Source organism: Patagioenas fasciata, chromosome 3 (genome assembly GCF_037038585.1).
Source record: "Patagioenas fasciata isolate bPatFas1 chromosome 3, bPatFas1.hap1, whole genome shotgun sequence".
In the NCBI taxonomy this organism is placed as follows: Eukaryota; Metazoa; Chordata; class Aves; order Columbiformes; family Columbidae; genus Patagioenas; species Patagioenas fasciata.
Genome location: NC_092522.1, coordinates 11499367 through 11520852, shown reverse-complemented (window position 1 = coordinate 11520852; position 21486 = coordinate 11499367). Strand labels below are relative to the sequence as shown.

General features: G+C 41.8%; 1 protein-coding gene across 11 annotated transcripts in view; it reads right to left on the bottom strand.

Annotated features, from left to right (window-relative positions):
• TTBK1 (tau tubulin kinase 1) overlaps positions 1 to 21486 on the bottom strand; it is a 130182-nt gene that overhangs the window by 29985 nt on the left and 78711 nt on the right. For all 11 annotated transcript variants that reach the window (XR_011738128.1, XR_011738129.1, XM_065833528.2 and 8 more), the window contains 7 exons: positions 19512 to 19577; positions 17899 to 17991; positions 17132 to 17257; positions 11672 to 11826; positions 9769 to 9988; positions 6140 to 6315; positions 2967 to 3525 (listed from right to left, as the gene is read on the bottom strand). Coding sequence is in view for 9 of the 11 variants with exons in the window: in XM_065833528.2 (XP_065689600.1) it covers positions 2967 to 3525; positions 6140 to 6315; positions 9769 to 9988; positions 11672 to 11826; positions 17132 to 17257; positions 17899 to 17991; positions 19512 to 19577 (1395 nt within the window). In the remaining 2 variants the exon portion in view is untranslated. The remainder of the gene's footprint in view (positions 1 to 2966; positions 3526 to 6139; positions 6316 to 9768; positions 9989 to 11671; positions 11827 to 17131; positions 17258 to 17898; positions 17992 to 19511; positions 19578 to 21486) is intronic.

The window sequence follows — 21486 nt, the reverse complement described above, 5'->3', positions numbered from 1 at the left end:
CTTGCTTGATCTCTCAGCAAAGTCAATGACGAGGAATGGCTGGGGAAGGCTCATAAGCTCCACAGCTCCTGCCCTCTCAGGGTCAAGACATGCACAACTTTAAATAACTCTATTTGTGGCACTCTCCTGGTTGTGGAAGGCTGTCTGTGGGATAAAAGAGGCCTAATGTGGGGAAATGCTGAGAGAGTTGGGACTGTTTAGTTTGGAGAAGGCTCATGGGGGTTCTTACCAACATTTATAAATACCTGATGCGAAAAAGAATACGGACCCAGACTCTTTTTAGTGGTGCCCACGGAAAGGACAAGAAGAAATCGGCAGAAATTGAAATACAGGAAATTTCATTTAAACATAAGAAAAAGGTTTTTTACCATCAGGGTGAATAAACACTGCCACACGTTGCCCAGAGAGGTTGCGGAGCCTCCATCCTCAGAGAGATTCTGATTGTACGCCCTCCTGAGCAATCCTGGGTAGGACTAGATGATCTCCAGAGGTCCCTTCCAACCTCAGCCATGCTGTGATTCTATGATAATCCAGAGGTGACTGTCTTTTTGCCAGTAACAAGTAATGGCTTATATATTGGAGCCAGAAAATGGAGGAACAGAACAAAGCATTAGAGCAGGGATTACCCATTTGCTCTCGGTTTGTACTCTGCTGATACCAATGGATGATCACCAGTTTCTGGGAGACCAGAATAAGGTCCCAAATCAGCACAACAGGGCCTATGACCTTAATCATGGTAGGTCTGCATTTAGTGATATTTTTACCTATTTTAAAGGCTCAGTTCATATCCAAAGGTAAGGAAGATTTACTCACACACACACACTATCTGTTCACAATTTCAGTCAAACCCAGAGGAAGCCCAAGCCTGAGCTATAGGAAACATCTCTCATTGCTAGTGAGGCGTTCAGTATTTTCATTAGTTAATTCCTTGGTCAAATTATTAGCATCCCAACCAACTGTCCCTTCAACTCTGCCACACCTAAGGAGAACAGGCTGATGCTTTCCTTCAGGCACCAAGTAATTCTTCCTTTCAGAGTTGGCAGTTGGTTCTGTGACAGCAAATGGAAAAATAGGAATGACACTGCAAAGCTGTGTATATAGAAGCAACTGAAGGATCCAGAACTCAAAGGATGCACAACTGAATCCTGGCCAGCCAAAGAAGTCCAGTGTTGGTCTATATGTACAAAGTTAGGTCCAGGAGTAACTAGAGGGTATTTCAGAATACAGGAGCAAAAAAATGTTCAGTCAGCTGGAGAGCCAAGGCTGTCTAATATATTAGCAGTAATCATCCACAATCCCAGTAATTTACCTTTTTGCCTGCTTTTTAAGTATCACCGTGCAGGGATAAGCAGCCTTCATACTGTGTCATAACCAACTCGCCCAGTCATTTCATATAGCTGTATTAGATGCGGTGGCCAAGAAGGCACCTCCAGCCTTCTTTAACTATGCTAAATATATCAGTGAAGTGTTCCTGCTGGTTCCTACAGCTGGTTCTTACGGCTCTTGCCGTGTTCATCACAACTTGCAGATCTTGCACTGACCAGCCTAGTAAGTGTTCAGACAGAGCAAAATCAGACACAGACCCTTCCAATTATGCTGATCTTGCCTATGCAAGCTCCAGATATCTGTGTCATCCAACATCTTGGCTTCTTACAAGCCTCCACCTAGGAACCTTGCAACTGGATGCAGTCTTCCTGAGAAGCATGTACTACTATTATTCCATGCTCAGCAGTACAGTCCCACTAGAGCCTGCTATCAGTATTTCTCTCCTTCCTGTAAATACTGCAGCCTCATACACCTCAGCAAGGAACACTTTGGTTTGATTCTTCTCATACAGTTTATTGCATCAGTCATGTTTTGCTGCCCAAATTAACAGCACTTTTTTTCTTGTACCTCTCCAGGATCTAAGAAGAGAAGAATCTGGTCAAGGCCTGAACAGAAGGATGCTCTTTTAACATGCTCCAGTCCAGTGAACACTCCTTTAGAGAATAACCTCAAGAGGGAATAGGACATGGAACTACCAGCTTCCAGAGAGGAACAAGCAGACTGCCCAAACACCTGCCACAGGAAGGTGTTACTGTGTACATGACTCGAGACTCGCCTGCTCTTACGGATCCCACATGCATGAGATCTTTATTAACCTACGAATACAAAAAGCCCTCAGGAGAACAATTTTATTGTGTCTTGAAGTGAACATTCTGGGACAGCCTTCTTCTGAACATCTGATAAATGAAGATTAGATATGACAGAGGAAATCGGAGCCCAACAGTATACAATGCTTTTCCAAGTCATCTAATAAATTGCCTCCCACTAAAGCCTGAAGTTCTTTGTATCTTCAGAGGACCACAGAAAAAAAGCAAAACCAAAAGAAAAAAGCCCTCTACAACTATCTGGAACAAACAGAGTAGGTAAAGAACATTTCTGTGAGTTCTGGTAACAACAATGTCAATCACAGAAGTAAGGCTAATGTGATGTGTGTGCTGGTTACTCTGAGCTTTTTATTAGGTATTTAGAAAAAAGTTTAATCTCAGGGAGCTATTTCATAATTTGCATTGCTGTGCCCAGTGCTGATGTGTGACTAGAATAGAGGGCAGACACTGCTGTTGCTGCTGAGAAACTATGTGGAGAAGATCGGCTGGCAATACTTGCATACAGCTAAGTGGTTATTAACAAAACACTGTGGTAGAGCAATAAGAGAACTGATTTAAGATACCTACAACCACAGCTGTGCTCTCCTCTTGTCACTGTGCCAAAACAGCTGAAAGATCTTCATAAGAGTGTGTCCCTTGTAGGGGATGTTACTAGCTATAGGGAGCACTTCTAAAATGTTCACAACATTTAGAAGCACTGTTAGAAACAGTTTCACAAAAGCATCCATGCTTGGAGTCACAGACTTCTCCAGTACAGCTGAGGTTTCCTAAGATGATGCTATGCTAGTCAACAAAATACAGACCCAGGGATCTTACCTGTCTCTGAGGACCAGTAGGTTCAGATTCCCGTCTCCTTTGTCGGAAAGCTGGTGCTGAATGTAGGGGAGAGTGGGCCGGACTTCCCATCTGCTGTTCATGTTTACTGTCAGATACTGTTTGAGAAGGTCCTTCATGTCTGTGGGAACTGTCCTCCTCAGTCACAGGCTGCATACCCCGACCTCGCCCATCATGCGTCTTTGGCCTGACTGCAGCATCTGCTCCTAAGCGCTTTCTCTCCTCAACATCTTCAATAGGTCTCAGTTCCTCAGGCTCTTCATCTGTGGTTCCAGAGGTGCTCGGCTCAGCACCTGGGTGAAAGTCCTTCAGCTCTGTCTCCTTATCAATGATAACCCATTCCTTGCTATCAAAGTCCTCCTCCTCTGCAAGTGGTACTGAGCGGAAGGCATTGCTGAGGGCTTCATGTTCCACCGAAGCAGACACATCCATCCTACCACTTGCCTGACGGTCAGCCTGGCCAGTATCAATGGACAGCATCTGGGCTGGCTGGGAGGAGCATACGAGTCGTGATGGAGAGCCAGGTAAATCCATTCGAGATCTAAAGACAGAACATGAAGCCATTAGGCTTAAGCAAAAATATTTCTTTAAAATCTACATGGCAAAAAGATGTTCCCCCTAAAGTGCTTCAGTATGAGAGCCAATGCAGCATCTCTCTTCCTTGTAGATGACAGGATGATAACCAGTTTCCCCCAACAGCACCAATATACTCTTAAGCCTTTCATATATACTATTGGTTTGTGAAAAAGAAAACACCCCCTAAATCCTTAATCTACTGTCTGACTTTACAGTGTCTCTGCTTGGCTCTTATAACCTCTTCAGCTGCACTGTGATACCACTTGAGTGGCCACTGAAGCCTCTAAGGTGGCCACAGGAGTTCTTCAAAGACAGAAGAAATCTTCGATCCTATTGTGCACAGATGACCCCAAAATACTTTGGAGGAGCAGGAAGAAAATATGGTTAGTACCCTTTTACAAAGGGTAGCATAAGGTTCAGTGAGTCACAGTCTAAATAGCAGCAGCTTCTCCAGCCATGCAGAAATACCCTCCAAAGAGACCCTGTGCCCCAATGGTCCTGGCAGCACCTCAGCAGGAAAAAAACAGTGGCATTTCTATCACTCTACTCCACAGTGTATAATCCATGCTTCTCATTTGGCCTGCACCTGCTGCTAACTTCTGCTTCTCTGTCCACCACAGCCATTAGCAGCTTGCTGCACAAAAGCAGAGCATCTGTAGGTCAGAAAAAGACAGCTGCAGTGCATTTTACAAAAGGATTTCAACAAAGACCACACAGCCTTGCAGACTCTTCTGGGAAAAGCCTTCCATGTGCGAGAAAGCATGAAGGGAAATAGAGAAGTGACTGACCATTTGGTGAAGGCTGCTAAGCAAAACTGGGTATCATCAACACAGAGGAAGGTCAGAGCTGAGATGGAAATAACTGCGCTTGCAAGGTCAAATTTCTGACTAAGAAAGGGGAATTAGAGAAGGAGGTGAACCAAAGATTGATATAGAGAAAATTGTGAGCAAAACCAAAGTTCTCAGCAAAAGACATCTTGATGGATCTGAAGGAAGCAAGGTTGTATTTGTCAGTTCTTGAAAATATATTATTGTGAATAGGAAACACTAAGTATGCGAAGTAAGAATATACTGTGTGTGAATAAGAACTGGATTTTAAAAAGCTATTGCTAAAAAAAGTAAGAGAAAGTCTGGACTTAGGCAATGTTTTCATGCATTCCCCAGGAAAGGAGAGACTCCTGGAGTGGAAGAATTTACTCCAGAAAGCCAGAAGAATTTCCCAGTGCTGCGATTCAGGTCTGTGTCATGAAAAGACAAAAATGGAATAACGAGTAGACTGTGTGGCAGAGTGGGATTGTATTTGCAACATACTTGGTGCAGGCTACTTGCAAGATGAAAAAATATCTTGATTTTAAAAACAGGAGCTGAGGTAAGAAGGCAGGAGAAAGGGATGTGTTTTGGATAATGCACATTTTCTATATTAAGTTAGCATGATGCTGAGTAGATAAGGAAGAGCTAGAGAAATAAAGGAAGGAGTTAAAAGCATTCAGTGAATATACAGGACTAGTTTTGCTGACTGTTATAAATGACTTTTTTCCCTTCCTATTTTAAAGTGCCTTTCTTTTGACCAAGAAAAAGAAGAGGTACCAAGACACAAGAATTATTATTCAAACTCTACATTATTAACAGCAACACAAACAATCCTTCCTGAATTACAGAAAAGAATTACAGCTTCCTCCAGCCACCCAGAATAAAACAGTACCTAACAAATGGGGTAGCACTAGGGGCTTATCCACTCCCTAGTTCTTTTGATCCTTCTCCATTTCTAGCTACGGCCTCCTTGTGACTGTTCTTCTTGGCTGAAGTCTGTCAGATTTTCTCTGAGAAGAAGGTCTGTCTCCCCCCTGCCTCTTTTAGAGGGGGCATTTCACCAGTATGCCCTGCAACCACAGTCCATGCCTTGACTTCCAGTGGAAAGAGGAAGACTGAGTAACTAAGGACATGAAGGGAGTTAACCAGCACCAAAGGCTTGTGTCTTGTAACACATGTTCTCCAGGATACAATGCTTTAGAAAGCTTATTTTTATTATTCTTGGGGTTTTGTTTATTTTTTTGCCGTGGATCTGAAAGTATCCATATTACCCTCAAAATCAGGGTGTAATATATACTTTTCACATGCAAACAAGTGCAATACTATATGCTGAAAAATGAACATTATTCTTGCTGTTAATGAAAAATAATGAAATAATGAAACCCAGCAGATCAAGATCTGCCAGCTAGCTCCCAGAATACGTGGATCCTTGTCTGTATCCTAAAAAGATCCATTGTTCCCTCCCACCTCAGGCCAGCCAAAAGTTCTGTGACTATTTACATTATCCCTGATCTGACACTTTGCCTTCCCTCTGACAAATGTCCCTTCTTCTATCTGTGGAGTTCTTCCCATCCCGAGACAGAGGAAGAATCATTCCCGCTAACTGTCCTTATTAGCAGACATGAGTCTCATCAGAAAGATCATAAAGCCCATGAACACCTCCACCCAGAAATGAACTTCCAGTGCCTGCTGATCTAATGATTAGGTTGGTCTCCACAGTCCTCAGGCTGCTGGGTAAAAGCAGTAGGAGGCTACAGAGGGTGAGCAAACCTTCTTTCATGTAGATCTGCTTTGCCATCAGCAGTGGAGAGGCGTTCTGATTCAGGGCTGTTCACACGGCGGTATCTTAGGGAGCGCACTTGTGCAGTTGGGGACTCTGGAGGCACTCGGACAGGGGAACTGGGGCAGACACCATTTCTCTGCTCCTCTTCCACCATGCACTGAGTCTGTAAGAGGCAAACACAGAGAACCTCAAAATCTGACCAGAGACATTGATTTCCCATTCTTTACTGCTGCTCTATGCTTTCTTCCAGGATACAATTTCAGCTGCATTTTCACAATCTACACAAGCAATGTCTGAAGAAATGCAAGGGCCTGTATGTCCTGGCAATTATCTAATATTAAAACAAGGTATGGATTTTAAATGAATCCAAATATTTAAACATCTTTACAAAGCAGCCTTTGCATTTCAGTTACCAAAAAGAGTTACCATGGGCTAACCTACTACATACACAAACCTCAACTGCTTATCCAAGATGTCTAAGAGCCCCTGTTTGTAATTTTATTTTATTTTTTAAAAAATCTTGGACCTCTAAACAAAGTTCTCCAGGATATATACTCAACCACAACATCTGTAAGCACTTTCCACAAACCCAGGGTCACACTGAACATGTTCATGGACACTTGTGAGCCTTGCATGTTCATACTCTACCAGTACATATTTTCTGTTTTCATATGGCCTTACTGAATTTGATTTTTTTTTTTTTTTTTTTAATTCAGCAGCAGACAAAGGAGCAAAAGTCAGTGTCTGTAACACAGCTGCTTTCTGCCTTCCACTGTGGTGCTTTTTCTTGGAAGAGAAGACCTGCTTAGGCAAAAGCATAGATGCAAAATGGCCCAAGTGCTACAGCAACAGTCTCAGATTTGCATTCAACCCTAGTGTGCTGCCAGCCATGCAACACCAGCTTCTACACACCACCTCTGTGTGGGGACACGCATTGGGGTGCCAGTGCAGGCTCCTAGTATGGCAAACATTTACCCTTCTCTGCAGCATGCCCTGTATTTACTTGTCCTCTTAGTGCCAGAGACTCTGAATGTATGCAGGCTTCTCAGTAAAATGCTGCTGATCAAGACAGTTGTCTTTGTGCATGTACTGTCTATATGACAAGTCAGTCAGTGTTCATAAATTAGCAGATCTAAACCATTCAGGTTGGATTTGGAATGCAAAAGTCATCTTTGCAGCCAGGGAGAGTGGAGGAGAACTTTCACGCAATACAGGAAAAGCAGAAGAGGTGATAATTATTTAATCTGCAATCCATTCAGGATAGGAGTAGGTTAGTGCTGAAGGTCAAATGTGTTTGTGAAAGGAGCAAAGTGTTGATTTAACTGTAGGGTAACAGGCAACTTATTAAGATCCAAAAGCAGAGAATTGGATGAGGGTGTGGGAGAGAAGGAAGAGGCTTCTGAGAAAATACAGAAGGAGAACTTTGATCCAGTGGAGGAAGGAGAACCAGAAGAAGGATTTAGAAAGATTGGTGACAGGAAGTAAGGAAACTACCCTTAGCACAGAAATGGGAGAAGTCAGACAGAATATCTGAATGGTGTGAATAGAGAAATAAGGATGACCTTAGAGAGGTATTGGGGAGAAAAAAAGCATGGCAAGATCTACTCCTCACTTAAATACAAAGAGCAAAATGGGGAGGGCCAGAGTTACTTCTAATGCTGCAAGACTGTAAGATGAAGGATGGTGAAGCTGTGAATAGCAGAAGGGTTCAGAAAGACACATGGGATGCCTGGGTTGACAAGCAGAGGTGAAGCTGTACACTTACATATCACATCTGCAGCCTCCTTTTTTTTTAATCCATGTGGTGACTGTGACTCAAATAAAAACTGATTCTCTCTTGGAGAACAGTCAGACTAAAGATAATAAGCCTAGTGGACTGAAAGGTTGGGCAAGAGTCAGACTAAAGATAACAACCTTCACATAGAGAAAGAACAGACTTCTTTAGCTTTGGAGAGGATGATGCCCTGGGCTCTATTTCATAAACTGCTGAGCTTGTCAGAACTCAAGTGCTCATTGCCATGCTCACTAACTCCCTAAGTTCTTTCGACAGTAACTTGACAAGAAACAGCATATCCCTTGGCAGGAACATCATCTGGTCATGCTGGGGATCTTGCAGAAACCTCCTCTGCCTTTAGCTGCTGTTATGACAGGACTTGTGAACGACAGCACTGGGTACCTAAGATATGAGGTACAACTAGCACACAGAAAGGATATTTAGGACTCCCTTGTGCACACCTTAGTCTGACTGAAGAGCATCAAGGCACCTGGTGGTTCAAAGGAACAGAAAACCCCATAGGAGTTACCAGGATTTTTCTGTAATGCTGGGGTTTTTCGTATGTTCTGGAAACAGAACTGTCCCACTCTACTAGTCTTTTCTTATTTCATGTGCCTTCCAAAGAGAACTTCTGGGAATGCACACAGTTTACCAGTGAGAGATGAAAAAGTAGTTTGAACTTGGTTTATAATTCTCAGTATTGGGGGATGCTGCTGGTAATGTTCCATATAGATAACACTTTGATCCAAATTATTTTTGTTGGAGAATTTTAAGCAAGTTAGATGAGATTATTTCTTGTCCATGAATAATGTTTTCTAATAAGACTAAGGATAGTGGAGCTATCTGCAGGGCTGAAAAAGGGACTAACTTTGTGCCAGTAGAGACTAAAGTGAATTCCAGTCAGAGTCAGAAGACTGGTAGGTTTAACATGCTAGTCCACAAGTGTCCATTATAGACAGGTTTGTGAAGTGAATCCAATACGCCTTCATATTATTTTACATCTGTTTGATGAAGGTTTCTCTGCTAAGAGATTCTGTACATATCTGATGTCATGCCATGTGACATTCTGATTTTTAAATAGGAACTGAGATCAACACAACAAATACTAAGTTACTTACAATATGTAAGCTGATCTAATAAATAAACTAACTAATAAACATTTACTATGGGATCATCATTCAACAGGGATGCCTCCAAGAAATTAGGTAACTTTCACAAGAAAGAACTGAGAAACTGCTTAGGGATTATGAGGAAAATCAACTGAAATATGTACTGTATGCAAGACAAAAAGTCTAAGATGATCTTGGAATGCAGAAATATGAGAATATTAAGTTATAGTTTCTCACTCTTCACAGGGGTGAAACCATCATTAGATGCTCTTTATAAATTGTGCTACCCTTTAGAAAGAAAAGTTTAAAAATTGGAAGAGAAAAATTAGTGATGATTCAAGACATAGAAAAAAAAAGGCTGATGAAGACATCTCTGAGGAAATTTATTTATCCAAGAGGTTAGGACACAATAAAATTTTGGTTTATAATTTCCAAACCTGGGACAACTTGGATATTATATCAGCTATGCAAGGACTAGAACTCCATTGCTTGAAGTATCAAGATCCTATTGGTCCCCAAAATGTCATTTGCATAAAGATTCAAATTAATCCAAATGGCTTTTAATCTGTGAAAAAATTATTTGTAATTTCCTATTTCCACAGGCAAATTCCACAGTGCTTTTTGAGCTGCACTACGCAGGATGTTACATCAGTGCATCCAGGTGGCTTCTAGCAGACTATGAATCCATTGCCCTAAATCCAACAGCCACAGGAGATAAATAAATGTTCTTTACTTTGCTGATGCTGATCCTGAGTTTGTTGCGATTCACATCTGTTTCTTCCCAAACTTCAGCCTCATTGAAAGCAGTGTTTGGAGCCTGAACAAGACCTTCCGCTGGCCGGCCTGACAGGATGGGAGGAGCATTCTCTTGATCACTCAGATGTTCACCCTGTAGGACATCTTCAGTGTTCTCACGAAGCAAGTCCCCAGGTACCGGAGTAACATTAACCACCCTATGGAAGAGACAAGAAATAAGGTAAAATTATTAGTACTTAAAGAAGGAGGTCTATCACACTGCCCCACAGAAATTAATTAGCAGCTTTTATGGTATTATCAAGTGCTAGACCGGGGTGGACAATGGGCTTTCTGGAGGCAGGGAAACCTGAGGAAGAGATGGTTCTGGCATTCACAGACCTGCTGGAAAGTAGCACTGCAGAGAGGACTTGGGACTTCTGGTCGACGACAGGTTGACCATGAGTCAACAATGTGCCCTTGTGGCCAAGAAGGTTAACAGTATCCTGGGGTGTATTATGAAAAGTGTGACCAGTAGGTCAGGGGAGGTTATCCTACCCCTCTACTCTGCCCTAGTGAGGCCACATCTGGAGTACTGTGTCCAGTTCTGGGCTCCCCAGTTTAAGAAGGACAAGGAATTACTGGAGGGAGTCCAGCAGCAGGCTATGAAGATTAGGGAGCATCTTTCTTATGAGGAGAGACTGAAACAGCTGGGTGTGTTCAGCCTGGAGAAGAGAAGGCTGAGACGGGATCTTATTTAATGAGGGGACATCATAAATATTTCCAGGATGAGTGTCAAGAGTATGGGACCAGACTCCTTTCAGTGGTGCCCAGTGATAGGATGAGTGGCAACAGGCACAGACTGAAGCATAGGAGGTTTCATCTGAATATGAGGAAAAACTTCTCTACTTTGAGGGTGACATAGTCCTAGAACAGGCTGCCCTGAGAGGTTATGGAGTCTCCTTCTCTGGAGACATTCAAGACCTGCCTGGACACATTCCTATGCAATCTACTCTAGGTGTATCTGCTTTAGAAGTTGGGTTGGACTAGATGATCTCCAGAGGTCCCTTCCAACCCTAACAATTCTGTGATGACAACCTGAAAAGGTTTCCACCTAACATAGAGTCACAAAGACAGTGGGATGGATCAGTGAAAGTATGTTGAGACCCTTGATAATCAGGCTGCAAACCTCTTCAAAATTGTCCATTACACAATATTTAGCTTAGAAAGATCCTCCCCTCTTTTCATGAGCAAATGGGTCTTAATAGGCCTTATACTTTTTATCTTCTATAGTATTACTAATGAGCACTATTATCCCTTACTGTCAGCTCCCTCAAAAGCACCAAGACAGACCAGTGAACTAAACCTTATCAACTTTTGTTGGGACTCATTTCCATCTCTGAGCATCAAGCTCTATGTACCTTTGCACCAGCACATGAAACACCCTGTCAAGGTCGAGGAGCTGTGAGGCGTGAGGAGTACATGCACTCTGTGGTGTTCAGCTTACTATCAATCACAAACCCACCCCATTGCAAGGCAAAAACTGCCTCACAGCAGGGCACTCTCACAGAAGCTCCAGTTATGTGTGCCATGTAATGTGCAAAATATACAAACATATGGGCTCCATCGATCCTGGCCAAAGTTCTCCAGACATCTCTTAATGTGACTCCAACTCACACATTCATCCCCAATAGAAAATGTGTTTTCAGGACAGCAAGGGTCTGAAACTGACTTCCAACACCATAAATCTAGGTTAATATATATCAAGTCAAATCAAGTGGTGGCTGCCATACGGCTCCAGCTTCCAGGATAATAATAGCCCTGAAATCATCAAAAAATTAACTTGTTGCTGAGCTTGTTATAGAGGATGTCCATAGTCTAACTGGCACAACTGCAATACTCACCCAAACATGGCTGCTGTTTGCCTGGTGTTTTGCTGTGGTGGAGTAGAGGTGCTAGTGGACAAAAAGATATCTGTACCAGCCTTCTCCCAGTCAAAGGCTTCATTTTCTGTGATGCCTCTTTCTTTCATGCTGTTCTCAAAAACGGACATGATGAGCTGGAATAAATTTACAAAGAAAAAAAAATTATGTTAAGTAGCTGAGGGTAGCTCTTGCAAAAAAAAATCTGAAATGTGAGCATAAGGACCAAGTGCAGTTTATAATCTCCATCTTGCCTATGAAAGGTACCAAGAAATTAAAGCAAATGTCATAAAATAGTATCATTTGTTTCTCAGGCTGGTTTTGGGTTGATAACTGAAATTTCTTTAAATCTACAAAAGAAGTGCATGCAACATTTTGATGCTGATTTGATGAAATCTTGTAGTTGGCTTGTTACTTTAACTCCAAAGCCATAACTTCAGCTCAGCTTCCCTGTAGATTAGACACATGTGGAATAATACATTTGATATGTAGAGTTCAAAGGCTGCCAGAAGATATAAACACAACCAGAAAACACAGTCTTAGGATGCAGACTCATTGCAGTGTCTGGCTCAAATATAGCTTGGTCAGGAGCCCTATGATATGCTTATGCACAATGTCACCTGCCACATTTGGCAGCAGAAGAAACTATAACTGTAAGAGGGATAACAGTGTTCTTTATAAGATGGCAGGTACAAATGCTCATGCTGACATGGTTTATGCTGTTGCTTTCTAAGAACAGATATTCTTTAGGAGAGAATGAAACTACTGCCAACGGTGCTCCATACATCAGTGTGTTACCCAGGGAAATATGATGTTTTGCATTTAGTAACTTCAGATGGATGTTTTCTCATTAATTTGCCTAGTTACTTATTGAATACATAAGCTTTTGGACAACACCTATCTTATGACAAAGAATGCACCAATTATGTGAACTACCTTCTTCACTCATTCCAACCTGCGACTTGCTAATTTCATTTGGCAGCTCCTCATTTTCATGTCAGAAGGAGAAGAGAACAAGCATTCTCCCCTTCTTGCCATTCTGCCCTTGATTTTAAAGATGTCATGTACAAGTCAGTCCTCTCTCTTTTTCAGAGTGTACTATCCTAGTCTAATGAGCCCTTCCGTATCTGGAAGCGAATCTATCTCTAGCCTCCTTGTTACCTTTCCCTACAAATTTCTCTGATTTCAAGATGCCCTTTTTGAGATGCAGGTATGGAACTACAAACACTATTTTGGAGTATGCTTCACACAGGTTTACACAGTAATACATTTTCTGTTTATCCTTTAACACTACTTTAATTATTCTTAGGATTGTATTTGCTTTCTGAGTGCTACTTTGGCAAGGATTACTGTCAAATGTATTTTAGAAATTAATATCCCCACATCCTCAAAGACTCCTTCCAAGAACTTCATACATTTGTAGACAGATGCCCTTACACAAGCCATTCTGACTTCTTTTCATTAGATCATCCTCACCCATCTGTCCACTAATCCGAGTACTTATCACAGGTTCTGATTCTTTATGATGCACATATCAGTGTCACGGACTGGTATCTTCTAAAGCCATTTAAAACTTGGTAGTGCTTCTATCATTTTCCATTCCTTTGATACTGAAGCAGTCTGAAGTAAGAAACCACATGCTAAAATTAGAAGTTCAGATGTCTTATACTTAGCATTCCTTCATGCTGCCAAGGACTCAGTCAGCACAACTTTTGTTACTTTCTGCTATAACTTTTGTAATGTTCGCATTTGACTTTGCAGGCCATTTGAAATTTTACAGACCTTTTGCAGAAAGGGAAGGGAGCCAACTGCTACAGACGCAGAACAGATCCTCCCAAGACACCCATATACAGGATAAGCAGAAATCCACAGCACCCCAGTGAGAAGAAATACAGAATTTTCTCTTGGAAGGTTATCAGAGTTACTAAAGAATGTTACCGAAACAGGTGCAGAGCATGGACTGAATCAGTTTTTCCTCTTTAGGGCTGTGCAGACTTCTGAACATTCTATTCAGCCAGATTTAACAACAGAAAGGGATAAGCAGTAAAGAAAATACATCAGATAAATATTAGGCACACCTCTTAAGTGGCAGGAGACTCTTTTGACAAGAGAGTGCTCCTGATACATGTTTGTATGCCCTAGAGAAATGCCTGGGGAGAAAACACTAAGCCTATGATGGGCTTAAAAGAACTTTGCCAGCATGAGAGAGCTCAAACTGGCACTGGTCATCCACAACGAGTCTTTCCCAAGTGCTCTGACAGTATCTAGTATTGACTGGATCTGAAAGGAAGAGGTCTGTGTACAAAGCTCTTACCTTCCCACATCTGCTCTGGATGTGTACAAGACAGGCATTCTATTACACAGTCACAGCTGATGTGATCACTTCTTTTTGGATGAAGTGAAATTCATAATCCACCAGCTGAGGGAACCTCATGGGCTCCCCAGCAAAGGCACCTGAATTTCTATAATTTTCCAGGACCAAAGGTCACCATTCCTTTTCTGATACTCAGTGCAAAAAGATGGATCTTTGAGAGAGAAGCATGTGGTTTCTTACCATATCTGAAACTATCCCTCTGTCAGTTGGACCCAGCATGCAACTGTAGTATAAAAGATTTTCATACACCTTTCTCACATCCTGTCTTCATTATGCCAGGGAAAGGCATGTCTCTCTTGCTGTCAAATGAATCAGAAAACCCCCAAACATTGCTCTAATGCCCACATTCTCCTGCTGTGAAAGTGATAAGAGTTTGATCCTAAGCGTAAACCAATACTGACAATGATCCATTAAAGGGACTGGCCTGATGTCAGAGGCCATGAACCCAAGAAGTACAAAACCACAAGCTGTAAGCAAGATCCATCACGTGACAGCTCTGGTTTATTCTACCATCACTTTCTTCACTTATGCCCGGGAAAAGTGGTTTCCAGCTACACTTAGTCTTCAATTACAGCCTGGTATCGCCTCTTCTGATGTGATCCAGGGGCCCAGACCACTACAAAATTGCCACTCAGCATGAAGTGTGCTTAGGAGTATCTAAAATGATAAGGGAGGGTAGATGACTACTGACAAGCACTTTTTGATGGCTTGGCTTTGGGGCACAGATGTCAATTGTTAAGAACTAGACACTTCCTATGGATCTAAAGCTACAGTCTGTGACCAAGTATGATCTTGGCAACTTTCACCACCTTGGGGACTAGGTCCAAAAAGAACAGGCTCATAAGCTTCTGGGCCCAGCTAAGATCACTAGCTGAGTAAGAGTGAACCTGCTGCAGACACATGATTGAGCAGTCCCCTTTTTCTCCCAAGGCTGGTGACTGCTTGGATGCTGCAGAGCATCAGCTGTAGTCCTGAGTGTTAGCAATAGGGAAATTTGCTGCCTTCCTGGGGCCAGGGTAAGAGATGTGACTGAACAACTTCCCAAGCTGGTAAGGTCCTCTGACTATTACCTGCTATTGGTTTTTAATGCTGGCAGGGAAGAGATACAAAAAAGTACTATTAAGCAAATTAAAAAGGATTTCAGAGCTTTGGGGCAGTTAGCCAATGGCTCAGGTGCTCAAGTGGTTTTCTCCATCCTTTCAGTAGCGGGCAGGAATACAGAATGGAACAAGCAGGCCCAACTAATCAACACGTGGCTACGTGATTGGTGTCATCAATAGAACTTCAGGGTTTTCGGCGATGGGATAGTCAGTTCTTCACCAGGTCTCCTAACACCTGACAGAATGCACCTCTCACAGAAGGGAAAAAGGGTGTTTGCTCAGTGGCTTACAAGGCTGATTGATGGGGCTTTAAACTAGATTGGAAGGGGGGAACGGGACAGTAACAGGCTACTCAGTGATGAGCAGCAGGATGGCGCACCAAAGCTTGAGGAGGTGCATGACAGTCAGATTCCTCAGGCTGCGCCACGAGGTGAAGGGCACAATCAACCACACCTGAGGTGCTTCTACGCTAATGAGCACAGCATGAGGAAAAAGCAAGATGAACTACAAGCCTTGGCCTGGTCCCAGGGGTATGATACAATTGGCATTAGTAGGATGAATCCTGTGACTGGTGTGCCATGATGGACAGCTACAGGCTATCCAGAAGGGATAGGCATGGTAGGAGAGGTGGCAAGGTGGCACTGCATGTAGCAGAAAGGCTGGAACACAAGGGCCTGGCAGTTGGTGATGGCAAAGTTGAGAGCCTCTGGGTAAGGAGTAAGGGTCAGACAAATATAGCAGATGTTGTCATGGGTGTCTGCTATAGGCCACCCAGCCAGACGGAATAGAATATAGGAGGATCTAAGTTCAAAAAGAGCTTTGGAGATATCTAATCCAAACATCTGGTCAAAACAGGGCTAACTGCAAAGTCAGATTAGGTTCCTCATTCAGTTGACTTTTGGAGGTCCCCAAGGATGGAAATTCCACGACTTCTCTAGGTACCTGTTCTGTACATAAAAACCCCCATTGTCATTTTTTTCCCTAGACGTATTCAATTTCCCTTGCTGCCTCTGAGAAAAGTCTGCCTGTATTCTCCCCACAGCTGTCTTTGATGCAGTGGAAGACAAATCAGATCCCCTCTTTGACTTTTCTTCTCCAGGCTAAACAAATCCAGCTCCCTCAGCATCTCCTCAGTCCCCCTCTATCCTTTTACAGCCCTCTATCTTAGTGGCAAATGTTATTTTTCCACTGTACTATCTATAAAGTATTTGCCTTTTTTTTGTTTGTTTGTATTTAAAAGTTGTGGTTTCTATGCTGCAGCAGTGGCTAAAACATGAAAGCACTGTTAGAGAGAGTTTGCTGGAACATACTCCTACCATTTTCCCCCTCATGTGATACACTATCAACAGAAGTAGGCACTCCTATAACACTGCCCAGATCTGCTAATAAAATATTTTCATCACCCTGGCATTGATGTACAGAGAAAACCACTGTGATAAAAAAGGGACACAGAATTAAGTTGCCTCACTTATATTGTGTTACTTGAGCTACTGTAACTGATCACATACATGCAGATAGCAAAAAGTGAACGTGAGAAAAAGATGATAAGATGAATATTCAAGAAAGACATAGGAATAGCTAGGGGTCATATGAGTCTGCAAGAAAACAAAGGGGTCAGTGTGCGCTATGGAGCTGTTGGCATAGGTTCTTTGCAGACTTTGGCAAGCTGTGCTAAAATTCCGTCACATTTGGAGTATCTTAAAATTTTTGTGTTTTAATGAAAGCCAAAGGTACTCTGTTGCTTGGGAAGAGCTTTCTGGTTTGAAGTACGGAATTATTTCGGATAAGGTGGTGGAAGAAAAAAAAGCTTTTGAGATGTTGAAGAGCTGCACGGTCCAAGCTTTTTCTCCTGGTCCTGTGAAAGGTATTCTTCAGCCAGATATGAACATATGCATGGAAATGTTAGAAAATCCAAATGTCAATCCAGAGCACCATCCATCACATTGGTAACAAAGAAAAGGCTCCTACCTGATAGTCTGGCTTGGTGAAGTAGTCTAGGCTTGCAATATGATCCAGAAAAAGGTGGAACTCTGAAGGCATGTGTTTTAGCAGCATTCGATGTTCATACTTTTCTTTTATCATGCCAACCTGCTCCTGAAAATATGAAAATATCTCACAGTCAAGAATCTCTTCTATTGCTTCATATTCATATAGTCTTATCGTTCCTGGAACATGGCCTCTTAGATCCAGTGTTGTATCTACACACTTGTCCTGTTTGGTGGCCCTAGCAAAGTGAGGCTGATTGCTGTAGGCAAAGGCCGAAGGGGAATCCTGAGTCACACTCTTCAGAAGCTGTCCCTTTAGCAGAATATTTCCAAGACAATATGAACAGTTAGCTTTATTCTTTTTAACTTTCCACTTGCAACTCCCATTTGACTTGTTTGGCATGGCAAAGCATTATCCTCTGGCCTTTCTAAAGGCTTGTTTATTTGTCAAAAGGATACCTCAGCCATTCCATTTTTGTTGTCTGTTTTGCAAGAACAAAGTAAAAGTTGCTTGATCAATTATGATGAACAACATGCATAAGAAAATGTCTAGGTACTCCAAATAAGCTCTACACTGTGTGTCAGACGAACACACAAAAGCAGGTTAGTATCCTGCAGCAAGACCTGATGAAAAGTAGGCTCTGGCTTTACTCCAGAAAAAAAGCTACACTGACCTGCAGGAGGAATAATAAAAGTCACAAAATTAAAAATGTAGCACCCTGTCTTAAGCACAGACTCTAGGTTTCCTACCTTATCTTTGATCTTTCGCCATGGAAGTTGACCCACCGCAAACTCCACCAACATGTAAAAGAGGGACCACAGATCATCATGTCTACCCATCTCCTGGAGAAAAGAGAGACAAAGACTGAGGAGCAAAGTTTCATGCTGCTCAGCAGTCCAGGTGTGCTCTCCAGCTGAGCTACTTCATTTTAAAAAACAGGAAGATAAGTTATATTTCCCACTCAGTGATTAAAGAAGCCATATTAAAGACTAAAGATGTAAAATCAAGCATTTATTTAACTTGGCAATGTCAATACAGTCACCCGAATACCCTCATTTGTCTTCCTTTTTGTGAATATATTAGGAAAGAGCAGAAATTTTCCATAGGACTCTCCCTCACTAAGTATACAGCAGTGGTATATTTATTAATGGGATGTGGAATAACCTAGATTAAGAAAAAACACCAAACTGTGTATAGAAAGTATTCTTTATTATTATTTTTAAGGTAAATATAATACAAATTCTTTTCACAAGGCGGCATTTACTCAAAGGCTTTTGCAAAACACTATCATCAAATAGTAGAACAATTTACAGATTTATAACATTTCCACATACCACCCTCCTCCTGACTCAGCAACTGGGAACCTGAAACATGGGGATTAAGGCTGAAATGGTCAAAGCACATGAACTCATTTTTGGTGTTCAACATCCAATGTCTAGAGCATGATTTCTCAGAATAGCATGCATTATACAGCAATTATTGTGTCTCAATACACCTTCAGCTGATGCCGGCTACAGTTGACACTATTCAGGTCTTCCAGAAATTATACTTCAGGTTTCTCAATGTCTCCCAGGGAACAGAATGAATTCATGGTGGCATTCAACTGCCCTTCCCACATCACACTTTGCACTTTCTGCAGACAATAACTTCTTTCCCTAAAAAAACTGAAACTTCCTTGTGTGTCCCATATCATCCTACAGACTCATCCCAAATAAGGCCAGAAACCTGGAGGACTGATAGTTCCCATCTGCCAAGCACCTGGCAGCAGAACCAGAGGACTTACAGTTTACTGTCTACACAGGAACATTACTGTAATAGGACAAATGAGTGTTTTAAGAAGAATGTTGAATGAGACTTCTGGAAGCATTTAGAATGAAAAGAGTCAGACACTAGGTAAATAATGACTCTTTCCAGGGGTAAATAAACCTAGCTTTCACAATGTGATTCTTCACCTGACAGTCTGATGTTAATATCAAAAATTCCAGGTGGAGAATGGATTTGGGGACCTGGTACTTGGTAATTCACAGTCAAGTTCTTCTAGAAACTAGCAGCAAGCAGCCTAGCACTGTAAGAGTCTGTTTCCTCCCAATTTCCACTTTAGTGCTTTTGTTTTCCCCTTAAAACTTAAAAAGTGCCCAATAATTATGATCATTAAGGCTGCCAGCTAGAGGGGATCCAATAAATTAATCATAATTTTGATTTTACAGTCAAGAGCCTTAACCATCAAATGGAATAAATCTGATACACTAACTTCTGTAGGTAACAAACCAGAACTCACACCTCATACTCCTCTGGTCTTGAAAAGAGGTTTCTGTGGAGAAATAACCTTGTTGTTAAGTCCTTATAACCCAAAAATACTCACTCGGTTTTTGTGTGCATTCACTGAAGCGTAGCGGACCGTTCCTCGAAAACCAGCAACATTGCGAGGCTGAAGGGAGACAACAGAAAATCTCAGAGACAGAGCAGATTGCTAAATAACCTATGCAGCTAACTCCTGAGATCTTCTCATCTATATCGTTATTTCCTATGTACCCAAGGGATACAAATCTAGCAGGTAGCTAAACAGACAGCATTCTCCAATTCTGCATTTTTAGAAAAGCTTATTTTTCAGAGAGGGCAAGGTAGTTACAGTGATAGGACAGCGTAATAGTAGTCTAGGCATAGAGCTAAGAACATTATCCAAGATCATATTTTCCTTTTTAAAATCCAGGTCAAGGGAAAAGCTAGCAAAGAAGTGCAAGTGCAAAACTGAGTCATGAATAATATCAGCGAAGCAAAGCCCGAAGGCAGCCTGGTCCCAAATAGGATTGGGGATCCCTTAGTATGACACAAGGCTGATGACCATATGCATGTGCTGACACTGCTTGTCAACATTCTCTGTAAGACTTAAACAAATCAAGAATCTCTGACTTTCAGAGTTCTTGCTTTTTTTTCCAGATTCTTCCCAGTATATCTTAAACCATGTATCTTTATTTTCTCTTTCTCTGATTCTCTTGTTCTTCATGTCCTTGGGAAATGAAGGCTTGATACATCAATAGTAGCTTTGGGAAGAAGGCAGTCCTCCTGTGACTATTCCTTTGAGCTGAAGGCTTTCTCTGTTCTGAGGGCTGAGTAACACTTACAACTCTTCCCAGTGCTGCCCCAGAAGAACATTAGGCCATGTGAGTTAACCTACTGAAGATGTCATTGTTCTGAAAAAGAATGCATTTAAGTAATGACATCCACCAAATTCTTTCAACTTAGAAGCACCAGACTTAACATCAGCGCTTTCAAAATTCATGTAGCAAAACCAGGCTCAAGCCCTGACATCTTCCATCATAAGGCTAAGCCTGGGCAAAGAACTAAACATACTCACTATTAAGATCCTACACTTGTAGAAATTTGAGCACATTAATAACAAGTCTAATTGGGTAACTTGTCCTACTTAGGTCAGTTGATTCATATTTGTTCTTTCAGCTGTGCCTATGCTTGCAGAACTAAGCCTAAAACTCCGGACTTTTATTCTAGGTCACCCTTCTGTCAGTTTAAATACATACAATTCAGTTTCTTCCTTTTGGGTACAGGGAAGTTGCTCTGAGTTTCAATACTCTCAGAAAGAATAAAACTTCAAACGTTTTTTAAACAAATTCACCAACATCATGCCACTAACACACACCTGAATGGAGCATAATGCATCTCTTAAGTTACAATGACTCCAAGCAAAAAAAGCTACAAGTATATCTTACAGCTCTTTTACATTAATCAAATACTCCACCAGGAGAACACGTATACATGTCCTATGCAGTTAATGCAGCACTTAAGCTTGCAGTACACCAGCTTGAGCTAGCAGCAGTTAATAGTTGAGATATTATGTTAATGATCATGTACCTCCCTCATCCCAGAAGATACGTTTAGGATTCCCATTGACAAATGACTGCAAAGTATTTTTCAGAATTCCAGTAAATTCACTGATGTAAGTTCCTGAAAAGCAGAATACTGGCCACTAGAATACATCTGTTGGAATCAGACATCACCATAAATGTCCTCTACATATTCAAAAGCAAGAGGACATTCCTGTTTTCCGATATGAATGGAAGCTAGTGTGTCTGGATACTTTACATGAGCCATGCTGGTTTCACTATAGTTGGCAATGTCTCTGAAAATCTTTTTAGATCAATACTTACTATTTCTGGCAGACAGGCTGCCTTTAGAGCCTTTACTGATATCTATTCTGACACCAACTCTAGGCAGCTTGCAAACGTATTCCCCTCCTTTTTCAGAAGCAAAACAAAAGCCTAGCCATGTTTTAACGCTGCATCTGTCCCACAGCCATCATGAAACAGCTCACCATGCCAGTC